This window comes from Neltuma alba, unplaced genomic scaffold (genome assembly GCF_004799145.2).
Source record: "Neltuma alba isolate B1F8T4 unplaced genomic scaffold, ASM479914v2 tig00010229_pilon, whole genome shotgun sequence".
Classification (NCBI taxonomy): domain Eukaryota; kingdom Viridiplantae; phylum Streptophyta; class Magnoliopsida; order Fabales; family Fabaceae; genus Neltuma; species Neltuma alba.
The window spans coordinates 26,560-42,038 of NW_021635161.1; the positions used below are offsets into that span (position 1 = coordinate 26,560).

The 15,479-nt window shown below is 33.4% G+C and overlaps 2 protein-coding genes, 1 non-coding gene and 1 pseudogene across 3 annotated transcripts; 3 read left to right on the plus strand and 1 right to left on the minus strand.

The window, feature by feature from the left end:
• Window positions 1–52: 52 nt before the first annotated feature.
• On the minus strand, window positions 53–126 carry TRNAI-AAU (transfer RNA isoleucine (anticodon AAU)). Its single transcript has one exon. It is a non-coding gene; the product is annotated as a tRNA-Ile (tRNA).
• A 2,546-nt stretch (window positions 127–2,672) lies between these two features.
• On the plus strand, window positions 2,673–5,748 carry LOC114755017 (zinc transporter 1-like; annotated as a pseudogene).
• Window positions 5,749–8,014: 2,266 nt separating this feature from the next.
• On the plus strand, window positions 8,015–10,041 carry LOC114755033 (leucine-rich repeat extensin-like protein 5). Its single transcript, XM_028943905.1, has 3 exons — window positions 8,015–8,255; window positions 8,400–9,548; window positions 9,658–10,041. The coding sequence occupies exons 1-3, from the start codon at window positions 8,195–8,197 to the stop codon at window positions 9,687–9,689; spliced, it is 1,242 nt and encodes a 413-aa protein (XP_028799738.1). The 5' UTR covers window positions 8,015–8,194; the 3' UTR covers window positions 9,690–10,041.
• A 2,682-nt stretch (window positions 10,042–12,723) lies between these two features.
• LOC114754982 (cytochrome P450 71D10-like) lies at window positions 12,724–14,846 on the plus strand. Its single transcript, XM_028943846.1, has 2 exons — window positions 12,724–13,762; window positions 13,889–14,846. The coding sequence occupies exons 1-2, from the start codon at window positions 12,896–12,898 to the stop codon at window positions 14,501–14,503; spliced, it is 1,482 nt and encodes a 493-aa protein (XP_028799679.1). The 5' UTR covers window positions 12,724–12,895; the 3' UTR covers window positions 14,504–14,846.
• Window positions 14,847–15,479: the final 633 nt, after the last annotated feature.

Here is a 15,479-nt window from a genome sequence, read left to right on the forward strand (position 1 = left end):
ATACCCTTCGCCGGAGGAATAAAAAACGTGGGGAGAACATTTTAACAAAACTTGGCCCATGCAGGTCTCGAACCTGCGACCTTCGCGTTATTAGCACGACGCTCTAACCAACTGAGCTAATAGGCCAGTTGCTTGAGGTGGTGACCCTAAATTATATATTATATAACAGTAACCCCTTACATGCACCAGCATGCCCAAATACCCTAATGATTGCATAACTTGAAAAAAAAGCTGAGCAAAAATTAATAAAAATAGTATGTAATATATAATTTTTGAGGATTTTTTTTCCAACTGGCTATAGGATATTGAGTTTTTTAAAATATTTAATATACGTTAAAAATCCAAAATAAAATTTATGGTAAATATACCTATGGGGAACATTCCAACTATTCAAGGACATAAAGCTTTTAATTATAGACTAAAAAGCATTTTTCACAATCAAAATTATCATCAAATCTTAGGAGACAAACGAAGCAAGTCGACAATTTTTTACAGTTAGAAAATTATAAATATTAAAAAAGAAAAAAGAAAAGTGAGAGTCAATATAAATTTTTTAAAATTACATTAAAGAATATATATGATCTTAGTCATAAAATTTTGAAGGAAAAACTATTTTAGTGTAAACTAAAATTTAAATCACAATCATTTATAATGCATAATTATATAAATATATATATTTAAGTGGGATGAGTTAAGTGAGGATAATTAAGAACAGGTCCGCACAAGCTTTAGGACGAATTAGTTTCATATCACAATATAAGGGTCAAAAAATGCAAAGAAAACTTTTCAAAAGAGAAATAAAGACACACGACCTCAAAAAAGAAGATGGCTTTAATATGCTTTTTGTGGGATAATGAAACAAATAAATAGGAGTTTTTGGAGGGGGAATTATGTCATAATGTCGCCACATTGAGTTAGCCAGTTAGACTAATATATAAATAATTAAACAAATTTTCTAATTAGTTTAGTCAAGAGTTTTGGATAAGACAATCAAATTAAATTCACCATTTTTTCCTCTCCTTTTTGAGTTTAAAACAACATCATCTTGAGTTAAGAAGATAGTGATCCGTCATAATTATATTTGAATAATTCTGTTTTATTAAGTTATATGTGGTTTTTACATGAATATTTTATTTACTCATGAATTAGTACTTTTTTTTCAAATATTACTCTTTAGAATTATATATAAATATTTTAATGTATTTTATTTAAATATATGATTTTAATTATGATTAGATTCATTGCCTCCCCCAATGAATAACTGTCATGGTTGAGTACATTTTCTTATGCTTAAGCAACCATTGAACCAATCTTAGCAAAATGGCTTTCCTTTTAGGCTTTGCATGACTCCATTGTGTCCTCATTCTCTTTTCCCTCTTTGTATGTTTGTTTTAAGTGGCAACTTATCACATCTTTTCATACCATTCATGTCCCTCTTTTCCTCCCTTTATATTGAAATTACTATATTACCCTTCACCTTCCCCTGAGATACCCCATGTCCCTATCTCCTCAACCAGATATTTTTCTTTTCTTGTGAGTAAATTATATTAGTTCTGGTCCTAATGACATATTACAAAAATAACTGCTTTGTTTAAATTCTATGCATTTTCACCCCTTTTTGTATTGACACCAGTGCATTTGAACCTAAACACTGAATTTTAATAGCCAATGATTTACCATGGAGATCAAACCTACCAGTAAGGATTCTATAATTTAACATTTTCACTAACTTATCCCCAATATTTCCATGTACCCCACCCACAATATTCTTCTTTTGTCACCCATTGCATCTGAAAAAAAGGGCGGCGTCCTGTGGGGTGCTTATCTGAATCTACATAAGATTTAATGTCATTAATGTTTATTCATTTTAAAAATATGATTATGTCTCATTTCTTATATTGGGGGTGCCAAAAACAAAATCATATGAAAGAAAATGAACGGTACCCATGACAACACGGAGGTTAATGAGTTGATTTTTTTTTAATAAAAAAAATACTCCTCCAATCGTTAATATAGGACCTAATTGTTGACTTGATTTTAATCATAGATATAAGACTTATTTCTCATATTTATCAATTTTTTCTAAATTATCCCTATAGATACTCCCTCAACCATAATAAAGTAGAAGAGTGAAGGAGAATATTAAGGAAGATAATCTTGGTGTTTTAGAAAAAACATATCATATTTTTTATAATTAATTAATTTACCTAACTTCCTTAATCTAATCAAATTAGTTAAATAGGTCTTATATTAAGGATTGGAGGAGTGTTATATACAATCTAAAATTATAAAGGGGTATTTTAGTAATTTAATTATTTTTTAATTTTACTCAAAATAATTAAGTAGCTCTGTTTCAATTAAATTTTAAAATATTTAGCTAAAATATCATACATTATTTTTAATAAATTGGATTACAATACATAAATAATTAATTTTTTTAAAACAACGAGCCATTTTGTGCAGAATCATATGACCCATAAAAAATGTTGGAAGTTCAGAAATTACTTGTATATATATGATTTAAAGCTTATGAAACTTTTCCATGCTGATCATTTATAGCAGTTACTTTTTGATTAATTAAGCATTAATACTTAATAAGCCTGGCCTTATCGCATTAATTAGTTCCATGTAGCTGTACAGAATATATATTAATGGCATGTCCTGAGCAAAGATTCTCACAATATCAGCCTCCCAGAGTGGCTTCCATTTTCCTTCTTTTTCTCTGCAACCAGAGCCAGTGATTCAAACTCAAAACTCATTCTCAACGCAACAAAAAATCATCCGTCTTACTTCCTCTTTCTCCGTTAATCTCCTGCACAATGGTCGTCAACTTTCAACCTTCTTCCTCCTCCTCCTCCGTCTTCAAATCTCTCTGCCTTTGCACGTTTCTCGTCGTCGTCGTCTTCCCCAGTACTGTGGCTTCTTCTTCTTCTTCTTCTGGTTCTGGGGCAGGCTGTTCATGTGACCTCTCAAAAGCTACGAACAGGGACGATGATGCAAGTGAAGTTCTCAGATACAAACTCGGCTCCATAGCTTCCGTTCTGATCGCCGGTGGTCTTGGAGTGGGCCTTCCATTGCTGAGCAAGAAGATCCCAACTCTGAGACCTGAAAATGACATGTTCTTCATGGTGAAAGCTTTCGCCGCCGGAGTGATCCTAGCCACTGGGTTCGTTCACATACTTCCTGAGGCATTCGAGACCTTGAATTCGCCATGTTTAACAGACAATCCTTGGCACAAGTTTCCCTTCACTGGGTTCGTCGCCATGCTGTCCTCAATAGGAACATTAATGGTGGATTCTCTGGCAACTGGGTATTACAAAAGACGACATTTCAGCTCAAAACAAGTTCCTACTGATGAAGAGAGGAGATCATCATCATCATCATCATATTCATGTTCACACTCATGCGACGCACGGTCATGCTCACGGATCAGCACAAGAGAACTCTGAAACATCAGAGTTAACCAGGCACAGAATCATCTCACAAGTAAGAAACCAAATCACATCAGTACGTAGTTCAATAATATAAGTAATCAGTTTGTTTTACTTTTGGAAAAAGAGGGAGAGATTTGATGTGATTCTTAAGAATAGCTATAAGTTTATGCATAGAGATTTAATTTGAAATATTAATTGGTGGGTTTTGATCAATGGGCGAAGGTGTTGGAGATGGGAATAGTGGTGCATTCAGTGATCATTGGAATCTCTTTGGGTGCTGCTGGCAGCATTGATGCTATAAAGACTCTCTTAGTGGCCCTCTCTTTCCATCAGTTCTTTGAAGGCATGGGCCTTGGTGGTTGTATTTCTCAGGTATTCTACTCCTTTATTCACATATATATATATATATGTTATGCCACTTTATTACTAATAGAGTTAGGTCTAACAGAAATGACTAATTTTTCACAACATCGTGAATCAAGATTTAAATATTTTTGTTGGAGCATGTCATTTAGGTAATATGGGTGTTTTCTATATGTTTTTTAAATTAAATTATGTTAAACTAGATATTTTTCATAGTAGATTTTAGGATAAATCACACTATATATTTATGGTTTATAAATAATATAATTTACTGTGAATGTTGAATCTTTTAAATAATTTTCTTACAAAAGTTTATTAGAACACCAAATACGTTTTCTTGACTATTTTCTCTCAAAGATGTTGAAATCTCAGTATGATGTCGTGAAAAAATATTATTATATTTGATTTTTCAAAAAAAAAAAGGTGGGGATTTAGGTCCATGTATTCATTAATCAGTAGAGTCAATGAGTATAATGATTCGGTCAAACATAAACTAAGAAGTTAAAGCAGTATAAATTGTTACTATTAAATTTTCCTCTTAAAGTTGGACATGACTTGTGAGCCAACACTGTGCTTAAAGCTGAAAAGATAAATAAGAGAATGGGCTGCATATGTTGCCATCATGACAACATCTTCTTTCCTTATTCCTTCAATAAACATAGTTACCAACTTTGCCTTAAGAGTAAATTCTCTATGTTACTTCAATAAACATTATTTTATCTCCCATTCTTACTTTTATGGAAAAAGAAATGATAAGTTTATGGTAACTTATATTATCATTTGGTTGAATTGTTGTATATACTCCTTTCGTCCTACTTATATAAACAAATTCTTCCAACTTACTTTATTAAAGTTAAGAAGAATCTTATTAATTCTGTCTTGATTAAAATTTAATAACTTTTTAATTTTACTCTTATTTTTTTCACAATGAAGGGTGCCACTCTGATCTTAACTAAGTTACTTGTAAGAAAAATTTTCAATCCTGAATATAAGTCACTTATAGGTAGTTAATGATATTTTTTAATTTTACTCTTATTTAATTCTCACTAGAAAGAACAAAAGAGAGATGTGAAAATGATTTGTAAATGTAGATGGTGAAATTTTTTTGATAAGGGTAAATTTAGAAAATTTTATTAATTTAATACATTACTTGGTATGCGAAAATGTATTCCAAGTGACTTATATTAAGAATTAGAGTGGTATAATGACATATTTATGTGGAAAATTTAATGATGCGTCTTACATATATGACGGGAAAAATATGCTTTTTTATATCTTATAAATAGGATCAGAAGTATATTCTACTGAAGTTGCAAATAACACTTGAATGTGTGCATAGGCCAAGTTCAAGTCAAGGGCGACAGCAATAATGGCATCATTTTTCTCCCTAACAACACCAATTGGGATAGCAATAGGGATGGGAATTTCAAGTGTGTATGAAGAGAACAGTTCAACTTCTTTGATAGTAGAAGGCATTTTCAATTCAGCTTCGGCTGGCATCTTAATCTATATGGCTCTGGTTGATCTTCTTGCTGCTGATTTTATGAGCCCTAAGCTTCACAGCAACCCGAAGCTCCATCTTGGAGCTAACATCTCTCTTCTTTTTGGCTCTGCCTCCATGTCTCTCTTGGCTAAATGGGCTTAACACCTTCTTCTTCATCTGATGAGATCATTAATTTTTCTGGTCTCTGCTTCAATCCCATCAAAATGATTGTGTTGATGGTTTCTAATAAAAAACCAATTAACACACATTTTGCTTCTGAGATAAAATGTTATATTTTTAGTTTCAATATCCAAGGATGATTTGTTTGCTTAGCCTCAAGGCATTCCATTGTATGAATAATGAAAATATATTTCTTTTTCAGTGTATATTAAATATATTCATATCATGTAATGTATATTTTTTCCCAGAGTTTTTTACACCTAAATACATAATTATCATTTTTATCTAGAAAATTGGACTCCCACCCTATCTCCACGTAATCTTTATTCTTTAGTATATGGAACAATGTTCTCTATCTTTAGAATATATCTAAATATAAGACAAATTCTGAGAATAAAATTAAGCATCCAAAAATTCAAAATTTGGTCTTCGACGAAATGATCAAGTATATATGTCCACAAAGGGGCCCCTTCAACTTTAAGCTTATCAAGTGTGGCCCCCAACTTGAGCTTGTCTTGTCAAGTAGAGCGATTAAATTAGATTTCAAAAGAGAAAAAAAATTAGTTTGGTATATCTGTAGGATATTATTAAAAAAAAAAGATCTATGCCACGGCGATTTATCAATAATATGATTTATTATAGTTCTTATTTTCCCACAAATTCAAAATTTTGTCTTCGATGAAATGATCAAGTATACATATACATGTACACAAAGGGGCCACTCCAACTTTGGGCTTATCAAGTGCGGCCCCCAACTTGAGCTTGTCTGCTCAAGTAGAGTGATTAAATTAGATTTCAGAAGGAAAAAAAATTATTAGTTAGGTATATCTTCAGGATATTATAAAAAAATCTATCCCACAGCGATTTATCAAGAGTAAACATGCATCTAGCACTCCAATTTTATTTCTCAGGTACATCAAACACCCTGATCTTTTATATAGTGCATTCAGCACTCTGATTTTATTTTTTTGGTGCGTCTAGCACCTTAATCTTATTTTTGGTGCATCTCGCATCCTAAAAATTAAAATGCTAAATGTAACTAAAAAGTTAACAGTAGGGTGCTGGATGCACCAGGAAAATAAGATTGGAGTGCTGGATAAAACATATAAAAGATCAGGGTGTTAATTAAATACACTTATAAAATAAGAATAGGATGTTGAATAGACATTTACCTATTTATCAATAATATGATTCATTATACTACCTTTGGTTCTTAATAAAAGACCTCGTTTGATTTTTATTTTAATCATAAATATAAAATCTCAATCTATTTTGTTTCTCATATTTATATTTTTTTTCAAGACAGTCCTTCTGCTAGTAGTAGTGCTAGCCAATACACTTAATTAGCAATGATATTTTAAAAGAGACAAAATCTATTTATTACAAATAACTAACTTAATTTATTTCCTTAATCTTTTCAAATTAGTCAACTAGCTCTTATGATTAGGACCGGGCGTAGTAGTTTTTATTTTATATTAATATCAAATTTAAATTTTTCCATAATTTTGCTCCGCCATCTTTTCTTATGCTGGATGAATTATTTATCCCTCGTTTTATATAAATATAGCAGAGTTGAAGAATAACTAACATTGAATGATCAATAGAAGCACCACTTTTAGTGCCCGTTTAGATTGATGTGGAGAAGTGACTTTGTATTGTACAGATAAATATGAATATGTGAAAGAAATTTCATTTCGTAAAACATAAAAACACTTATTTTTAGCCGATGGCATACGTAGTATCATTGTATCAGTTCAACCGTATATATTTGACCCAAGAAATGGAATAAGTAGCCAGGAAAGGCATCAACGTAGGAGGCATAGAATGCTGTTCTGTGTGATAAGAAAGAGAGTGAACATGTCCATTGCACATTGTTCGGCCATGGCATCTCTGTGTTCTGGTCAGGCTCAGTTCTTATGCATGCCATCCATTTACGGACGATACAGTTCAATAATATTCTCACCACTGTTCAAGCCGTATCCACATAGAAAAGTCTAAACCAATTCTAATCTCAGACAATGACAATCTAAACTAAGCAAACTACATGGAAACCTAAACTAAAAGCTTACTTTTCCTAAAGCATCTTCACTAGTACAAGGATCACAAGAACCATACAGTTTCTGGTAATTTTTATACATATTAGCAGAAAGATTTGGAATCTGCTTCACAGGTATCTAATGCTTGTCCTGCTTCAATCCCTCTTTGTCACGCCACTTACACACGGTGCTTCTTCTTGCTGGTGCTTCCATGGAAGAAAAGTTAGACAAAACCCAGCAGAGAAAGACGAAGCTTTGAGTAGAAAGCAAGCAAACCCACAAAAGGGGCATAATAAAAATCATAACTTTAATCTTTTGCCATGGCTAAGCAAGCATCTATACCCACACGGAATGAGCATACAAAAGACATTGCTCAAAATGATCATACTGCTTCCTTCCCATAAATAGGCCTTTCTCTGGTTTTGTGTGCCTTTTTTAAATTTCATTCATTCCCTTTTATGTGTACATCTTGAAGCAAAGCATGAAGTCCCAGAGAATCACTTTAACTTCCATGGTTCTAATTACTCTTCATTCCTTCTTTCTGGGCAGTTCTAGGGCTCTTCCTACTCTGCAATACTTGTTATAAAACCCCACCGTTGTACTGCGTTATTCTGGTCTTTACAAAGTCTCATATAGCAGCACAGTTCATTGCACTGAGCTTTAAGCAGTAACTGAAAGAAGCAGAGGTGAACTGAAGAATGAGAAGTTGCTTTCTTCTTCTCTATCTGACTCTAGCGATTATTTCTCTCACTCATTGTGGTATGTCTACTATCTCAGGACTATATCAGATTTATCTATTTGCTGCACCCGATTTGAATCTTTAATATTGATGGGTTTGATTTCTTGGAAGTTTATCTTTGCTCATTTGTCTAAACTGGACTCTTTGAATTTCCCAATTTGCAGATGCAGAGAGATCGATGAGAATATCAAAAGGTACAAAACATGGGAGAATTCTGACACACAAGCACATGAAGAAGTTAAGAATGGCGGTCAAGCATTTTGATCTTTCTTCTTTTGAGTTTTCAAATGCACAGAGTGTTGACTCATCATCTCCTTTACCACCTTATGAATCTCTGGCTCCTATTCCTTTGCCACAAAATAGCCCACCGTTTTGTTATCCTCCCCCACCTCCGATGGGCCTTCAATTACCACCTCCAGGCCCACCTGGGTCTCTTTCCACACCAACCCCACAAAGTATCCCAAACTCGCCCGGCATGGGTTCACCATTACAGAATCCTCCAATTATTATCCCAGGCCCACCAGGTAATATTCCGCCCTCACCTGGGTCCACATCAGGCCCACCAAATACTATCCCATCCCCAGGTGGAGGCACCGGTCCAGGCTCGCCTGAAATACAAAATCCTCCCATTGTGCTCCCAAGCCCTTCTGGATCTACGACGAGCCCACCAGGTGCTATCCCATCCCCGAGTGGAGGCACTGGGCCCGGCTCGCCTGAAACACAAAATCCTCCGATCATTCTCCCAAGCCCTCCTGGATCTACAACAAACCCACCAAGTACTATTCCATCTCCGGGTGGAGGAACTGGGCAAAATCCACCTACAACGAACCCACCAAATGCAATTCCACCTCCAAATGAAGGTAATGTTCCAGGCTCCCCAGAACCAATACAAAATCCTCCAATTATTCTTCCAGGCCCGCCCGGGTCAACCATGAGCCCGCCCGGTACAAACCCATCTCCCGGTGGTGGCGGCGGCGGAGGAGGCAGTGTTCCCAGCCCAACAGTGTTTGAGCCTCCTGTAGTGTATCCGCCACCTTCAGTGCCTCCCCCTCCCAGGCGGATGGCCCCAAGTGGAGCCCTATGGTGTGTGGCTAAGCCATCAGTCCCGGACCCAATAATGGAAGATGCTATGAACTATGCCTGTGGGACAGGAGCAGATTGTGATCCCATTCGGCCCAATGGGCCTTGCTTTGAGCCCGACACTGTTATTGCACATACTTCATTTGCCTTCAATAGTTTCTGGCAAAATTCCAAGGCTGCCGGTGGGAAATGCGACTTTGGAGGCACTGGCATGCTCGTTTCAGAGGACCCAAGTGAGTCTTTTATTTCTAAGAAATTTGAATTCTATTGTTATAAATATATACTAATTTATGTTTGAAGTAATTTATGTTGTTTTGTTTTTCCTTTTTGGCTTATGCGCAGGCTACGATGGATGCCAGTTTGTCTACAGATAATTGAGAGATTCTTTATGCAACTTTTGGAGTCTGCCATAAAACAACAACGAACACACCAGTTTCTTTTTCCTTCATTTTTCATATAATCTTTATTTGGGAAATAAGATATTTTTGTCAGCTTTAATTTTCTATTACTTTGGAATTTGAAAGGGAAAAATTACACCTAGATTTTTTTTGTAAGTAGTGCAGGATTAATGGCTTAATGTCATTGATTAATTTGTGGTCTTTTCATTTGTAAGTATTGTAGGATTGGGCATCATTAAATGGAAGTTACTAAATAGAAGGTGGATGTGTAGAGGGCATCGGAATAATATTGAAACGTAAAACTATATATGGTTTCAACATGATTTAATAATTACGTCCTGTAGCAACAATACGTATACCATGCAATTTTTGTTTTATTTATAAATTATTTTTAAATAATTCACAAGTATTGACAATTAACCATTCATAATTTTTCAAATATTATATCAACTTTTCAAAATTATTCTTACACTAGAATTAATCTATTTTATTAGCTTTTATGCCCACATTAATTTTCCTTTTCAACAGTCAACACCTTGTTAATTTCTCTTCAGCTTAATTATATGAAGGGAAAATTTAAAAAGAAAATTTAAGACAATATGTATTACGTTAATTAAATAAAGTACTAAGAAAAGCATTTATGAAGATAGTTATGAATAGGACCTACGAGATTATCTATTTATCTTATGATTTTCTAGATTATTAAAAAACATATTATTATTTTTTAAATTCATTTTAATTTATTTTCGTAATTTTTTATGAACTATTTAATGTACATAATAAAAATGAAGCTAATTTTTTCAATATAAAAATGAATAAATTTTTTTCAATAATGAAAAGTCAATCATTTTTATATTTCAATCAAGATAGAAGTAACTGGGATATACTAATTTTTTTTTTCTTTTTTTTGGGTGTAAATAATACAAGTTTTCAATCATAAAAAAGTATAAGAACGCGCAAGCTTAAAGGGTTGAGAGATAAGCGGTGCGGAAAGCCAACGCTGTGGGCGGGTGGCAGTGCTTCCATTCCAAACCCAAATTGTATCCAACTGGGCCCAATGGGCCATTGTTTTTTTGGTACCCACAAGTATTTTTCTATTAAAGATAATTCTATTTAAGACACTATCAAATACTAAATAATATCATTATCTTTATAAAAGATACAAATTAATAAGAGTTGGATCTAATAGAAAGAATAGTCCCTCATAACACGGCGAACTAAAAAATAAATTGTTTAATGTCAAATTGCGTTTATGGCTTTTTTGTCTTTTATTGAAAATTTAAAATTTTTTTAACGAAAGAAAAATAAATTGATATTTTTCTTCTGAAATCGTCATTCTCCCTAATTAATAAATATACTACCTCCGGTCCTTAATATAAGACCCTGTTTGACTTTTATTTTGGTCCTAAATATAAGACCTCAATCTACTTTATCTCTCATATTTATCTATTTTTTTCCAAGATAGTCCTTCTTATAATTGTAGTCTTAGCTAAGACAGTTGATTAGTAAAGATATTTTAGGAAAGAAAATACCTATTTATTACAAATAACTAATTTAACTTCTTTTCTTAATCTCCTCAAATTAGTCAACTGGGTCTTATAATTAGGACCGGAGGTAGTACATTTTTATTTTTGTGTAATGGAAATTTACCAAAGAGGGCTAAAGAGGAATTTGAATGTAAGAATTTGCATGGATTCAAGGTCTACTTGGGACTAAGAATAGAAGTATGGTCATATGTCAAATTTATTTGAGAACTAACAATATTACGCACTATCTATATAATATATATAATAATGTATTTACAAAAAAAATTTTTACTCATAAGTTATAAATAGCAGAACTCACTTTAAATTCCATATGAAATATAAAATAATAATGAGTAGTCAAAATTATCGAACAGAAATATGATTAATGAAATTACAGTCAACTAGTCAACTATATATAAAGAATAAAGGGATGAAGGAATTGCTTTATTGTCAGCTGCCAAATTAGACCCAACCTAAGCGGCAGCACGTAATTCCATTGAGATAATAATCGGATACAGTTCCATTAAGATGAGCATAGAATTCCATTGAAAGGTCATCCGATAAATTTCCATTAAGATGAGACTTAATAATAGTCTTTTTGAGGAAAAAAATAGTAAGATTTGATTTTTTTAATGAATTTTTTTGGGGCCATTTTTATGACACAAGTTTAAATGAGTAGAATGTTGAGGACTTAAAAATGTTTACAAACAGCCGTACAAATTACTAGCTAACAAAATATTCATTTTAGTAGCTAATAGGAGTTATTCCAATAAAAAGTCAGTTCATAATCCACAAAGTTGTGAATTAAAATTTTTTCATGTTGGAACTTATCTCGGCATGTTGCTTGCTCGTTAAATATATATTTATATAGTATATATATGTGCATGTAGTAATAATTTGGAAAAATAGTAAAAAAAAAGACAGTGAAATTAGAAAAATTACCAATTAGGACCCATGACAATATTAGTATGGATTTTGACAACAATTTTTGTGAACCGGTCCTTGTGTATAATTTTTCTAATTTCACAGTCCTTTTTTGTGATTTTTTCTAATATTTTCTTCACATACCACCAAAAAAAACATTTCAAACTACTGTCTCTAATTCTTAATATAAGAGCTAGTTAACTAATTTAAGTATATTAAGGAAGTTTGATAAGTTAGTTATTTGTAATAAATATATGTTATCTTTCCTAGGATATTCTTACTAATCATGTGTATTAGTATAATTACTATGTAATGAAATATTTAACATGTGTAATTATTATAAGGATTACTTTAGAAATAAATAAATAAATATAAGAAACAAAATAATTAAGATCTTATATTTAGAATTAAATTGAATGTCAAACTAACTGAGAACGTGGTAACATGATCTTTCAATCATGCCCATGGAAGTCTAAGTGGTGATCAAGTATAGTGTGAGAATATAAGACGGTTGCCTTAATAGACTCAACGTCACTCCGTCGCAACCCACAAAGATCCGTAGACAACCCAAATTCCAAAAGCATTTCTGTGTTACTTGCAGGATTTGTATTTGACCATCACCAATTCACTGATCAGCAGCCAAACGAATCTTGTCCATAGTTGATTATAAAACTCCACCATTACTTCGTCTTCTTCCCAACAACAAACTCCATCAAGACTCAGATATAGATCATGGAGATTCAGATCTTCTTCACCTTGTTCTGCTTCCTTCTTATGATATACAAGCTATCAACTTCTAAGAAGCCCATCAAAACCTTACCCCCAGGCCCATGGAAACTACCTTTTATAGGAAACCTTCACCAACTTGCAGGCTCGTCACTGCCTCATCATTCTCTTAGAGACCTTGCAAACAAGTATGGACCCATCATGCACCTTCAGCTAGGACAAATTTCCAGCATTGTAATCTCTTCGCCTGAGTTGGCCACAGAGATCATGAAAACCCATGACCAAATCTTTGCCAACAGACCTAGAATTCTTGCCGGTGAGGTCTTCGCTTATAATTGCACAGACATAGCCTTTTCGCCTTATGGAAACCATTGGAGGCAACTTCGAAAGATTTGTATGTTGGAGCTTTTATCTGCAAAGAGGGTCCAATCCTTCAGAACGATAAGAGAAGAGGAAGTTTCGTTGCTGGTCAAGAACATATCTGAAGAACACGTTGGTTCTGTCATGGACCTTCGTAAGAAAATGATGCCGCTCACAAATTCAATAGTTGCACGTGCAGCTTTTGGTGAAAGAACAAAGAACGTAGAAGAAATCTTGTCGAATTTGGCATATGGGATTCAACTGGCGAGTGGTTTCTCAATTTTTGATCTCTTTCCTTCACTCAAAATCCTTCAAGTGATCACTGGGACGGAAGCGAAAGTTAAGAAGGTGGGCAACGTGATTGATAGGACGCTTGAAAATATCATCAATGACCACAAAGAAAAGAATGGTGAAGCAAAGGAAGAGGATCTCGTCGATGTTCTCTTGAGAGTTCAAAAGGAGAATAACTTGGAAATTCCCTTAACTCTAGACAACATCAAGGGTGTTATCTTGGTTAGTATGTTCTTATTAAACCTCAATTCAATATGAAGGACCCTATTATTAAGTTGCATTTTTTCTAACTTATGAAATATGAGATCTTACATGGTATACTAATGTGGTTCCTAATGTTCATTTCAGGACATTTTTGTCGGTGGAACTGACACTGCAGCAACAACTGTGGAATGGGCGATGTCAGAATTGCTGAAAAACCCAGAGAAAATGGAAGAGGCACAAGAAGAGGTGAGAAGGGTGTATAAAGACAAAGGATATGTAGACGAATCAAAACTTGATCATTTGAAGTATTTAGGAGCAATCATTAAAGAAACCATGAGGATGCACCCACCTTTGCCACTGCTAGTTCCAAGAGAAAACAGTGAACGCTGTGAAATCTATGGTTATGAGCTACCTCACAAGACTAAGGTCATGACCAATGTTTGGGCGATTGCAAGAGATCCCAAATATTGGAATGAACCTGAGAAATTTCAACCAGAGAGATTCATTAACAGCTCAATTGATTATAAAGGAACAGACTTTAAGTATATTCCATTTGGTGCTGGAAGAAGAATATGCCCAGGAATCACATTTGCTTCTGTTGTTATTGAGCTTGTTCTCGCCAATTTGCTTTACCATTTTGATTGGAAACTTCCAAATGAGATGAAGTGTGAAGAGTTGGATATGACTGAATCCTTTGGTGCCACTGTGAGAAGGAAGAATGGTTTGTGGGTTATTCCTAGTGGTTATCATCAGTCTTAACGCTATGATTACGACCTATTTTGGAAAAAAAGAAAAGACTATAATTACTTATTACTACTTTAGTCAATAAAGGATGATTCGGTGATCTGCAAGTCATTGGATCTATGTTAAAGATGAGAGTTTTTTATCCCAACAGAAGAGATGGCCGGTGGAAGCAAAGTTAATAAAACAGAAAAGTGAAATGTTTGTGGTGTAGAATGAGAGTATGAATAATCCATGCTTTGTACTCTCTCTATTTTGATATTTGTGTGTTTTTAGAAGAATCTTTCTTGTTTGACTTTACATGTAATTTTAATAGTTCAATATATCATTTAGTGATATTCTCTTTATTATATTCTTATTTACAATTTTAATGCAGCATCTAGAAGCCAAAATTCTGAATCCCACTATATTTTGTGATAAATTAAGTCCAACTTTTTTCCCCCCAAAAAAAAAAAGTGCAACTTACTCTTATTGCTGTCTTCCTCCTCCTATCTATCTTATCAGGGACCACGATTGCATATGCTTGGAAGTTTTGATTTATAATTCATATGGAATGAGTTTGATGTGTATATTATTTTCTTTTTTTGTTTTGCATTATATATGATGATGCAGCTTACACATCCTTTAGCTTATGGCATTCATAAGATATCAAAATGTCTATCTAATAATATTTTTTTAAAAAAAAAAGTTAAGAAATTGAAGTATCATTTTGCGCCAATCAACCAGATAAAGAATGTTGTCCGTAAGGGTTATGAACCAATTTATATATTTAATGGTCTTATAATTTTTTAAAGTATTGATTTATTTTATAAGATTATTTTACGCACACACTTTTTATTTACGTATGTTTGCGTAGAAAATTAAATATACTTTCAAATATTCAATAATGAAAAAACACAAAAAAAATAAATTGAATTGCTGTAAAAATATTTCCACGAATTCTAAATTAGTTTCCCGATTGGCTGACGCTGACGATTCTACATTCCCTACCTCG

Coding starts and splice junctions, on each gene's coding strand:
- LOC114755033 (XM_028943905.1), top strand. CDS start 8,195: ATGAGAAGTTGCTTTCTTCTTCTCTATCTGACTCTAGCGATTATTTCT. Junction 8,256..8,399: donor TATTTCTCTCACTCATTGTG/GTATGTCTACTA, acceptor CCCAATTTGCAG/ATGCAGAGAGATCGATGAGA. Junction 9,549..9,657: donor GCTCGTTTCAGAGGACCCAA/GTGAGTCTTTTA, acceptor GCTTATGCGCAG/GCTACGATGGATGCCAGTTT.
- LOC114754982 (XM_028943846.1), top strand. CDS start 12,896: ATGGAGATTCAGATCTTCTTCACCTTGTTCTGCTTCCTTCTTATGATA. Junction 13,763..13,888: donor ACATCAAGGGTGTTATCTTG/GTTAGTATGTTC, acceptor TGTTCATTTCAG/GACATTTTTGTCGGTGGAAC.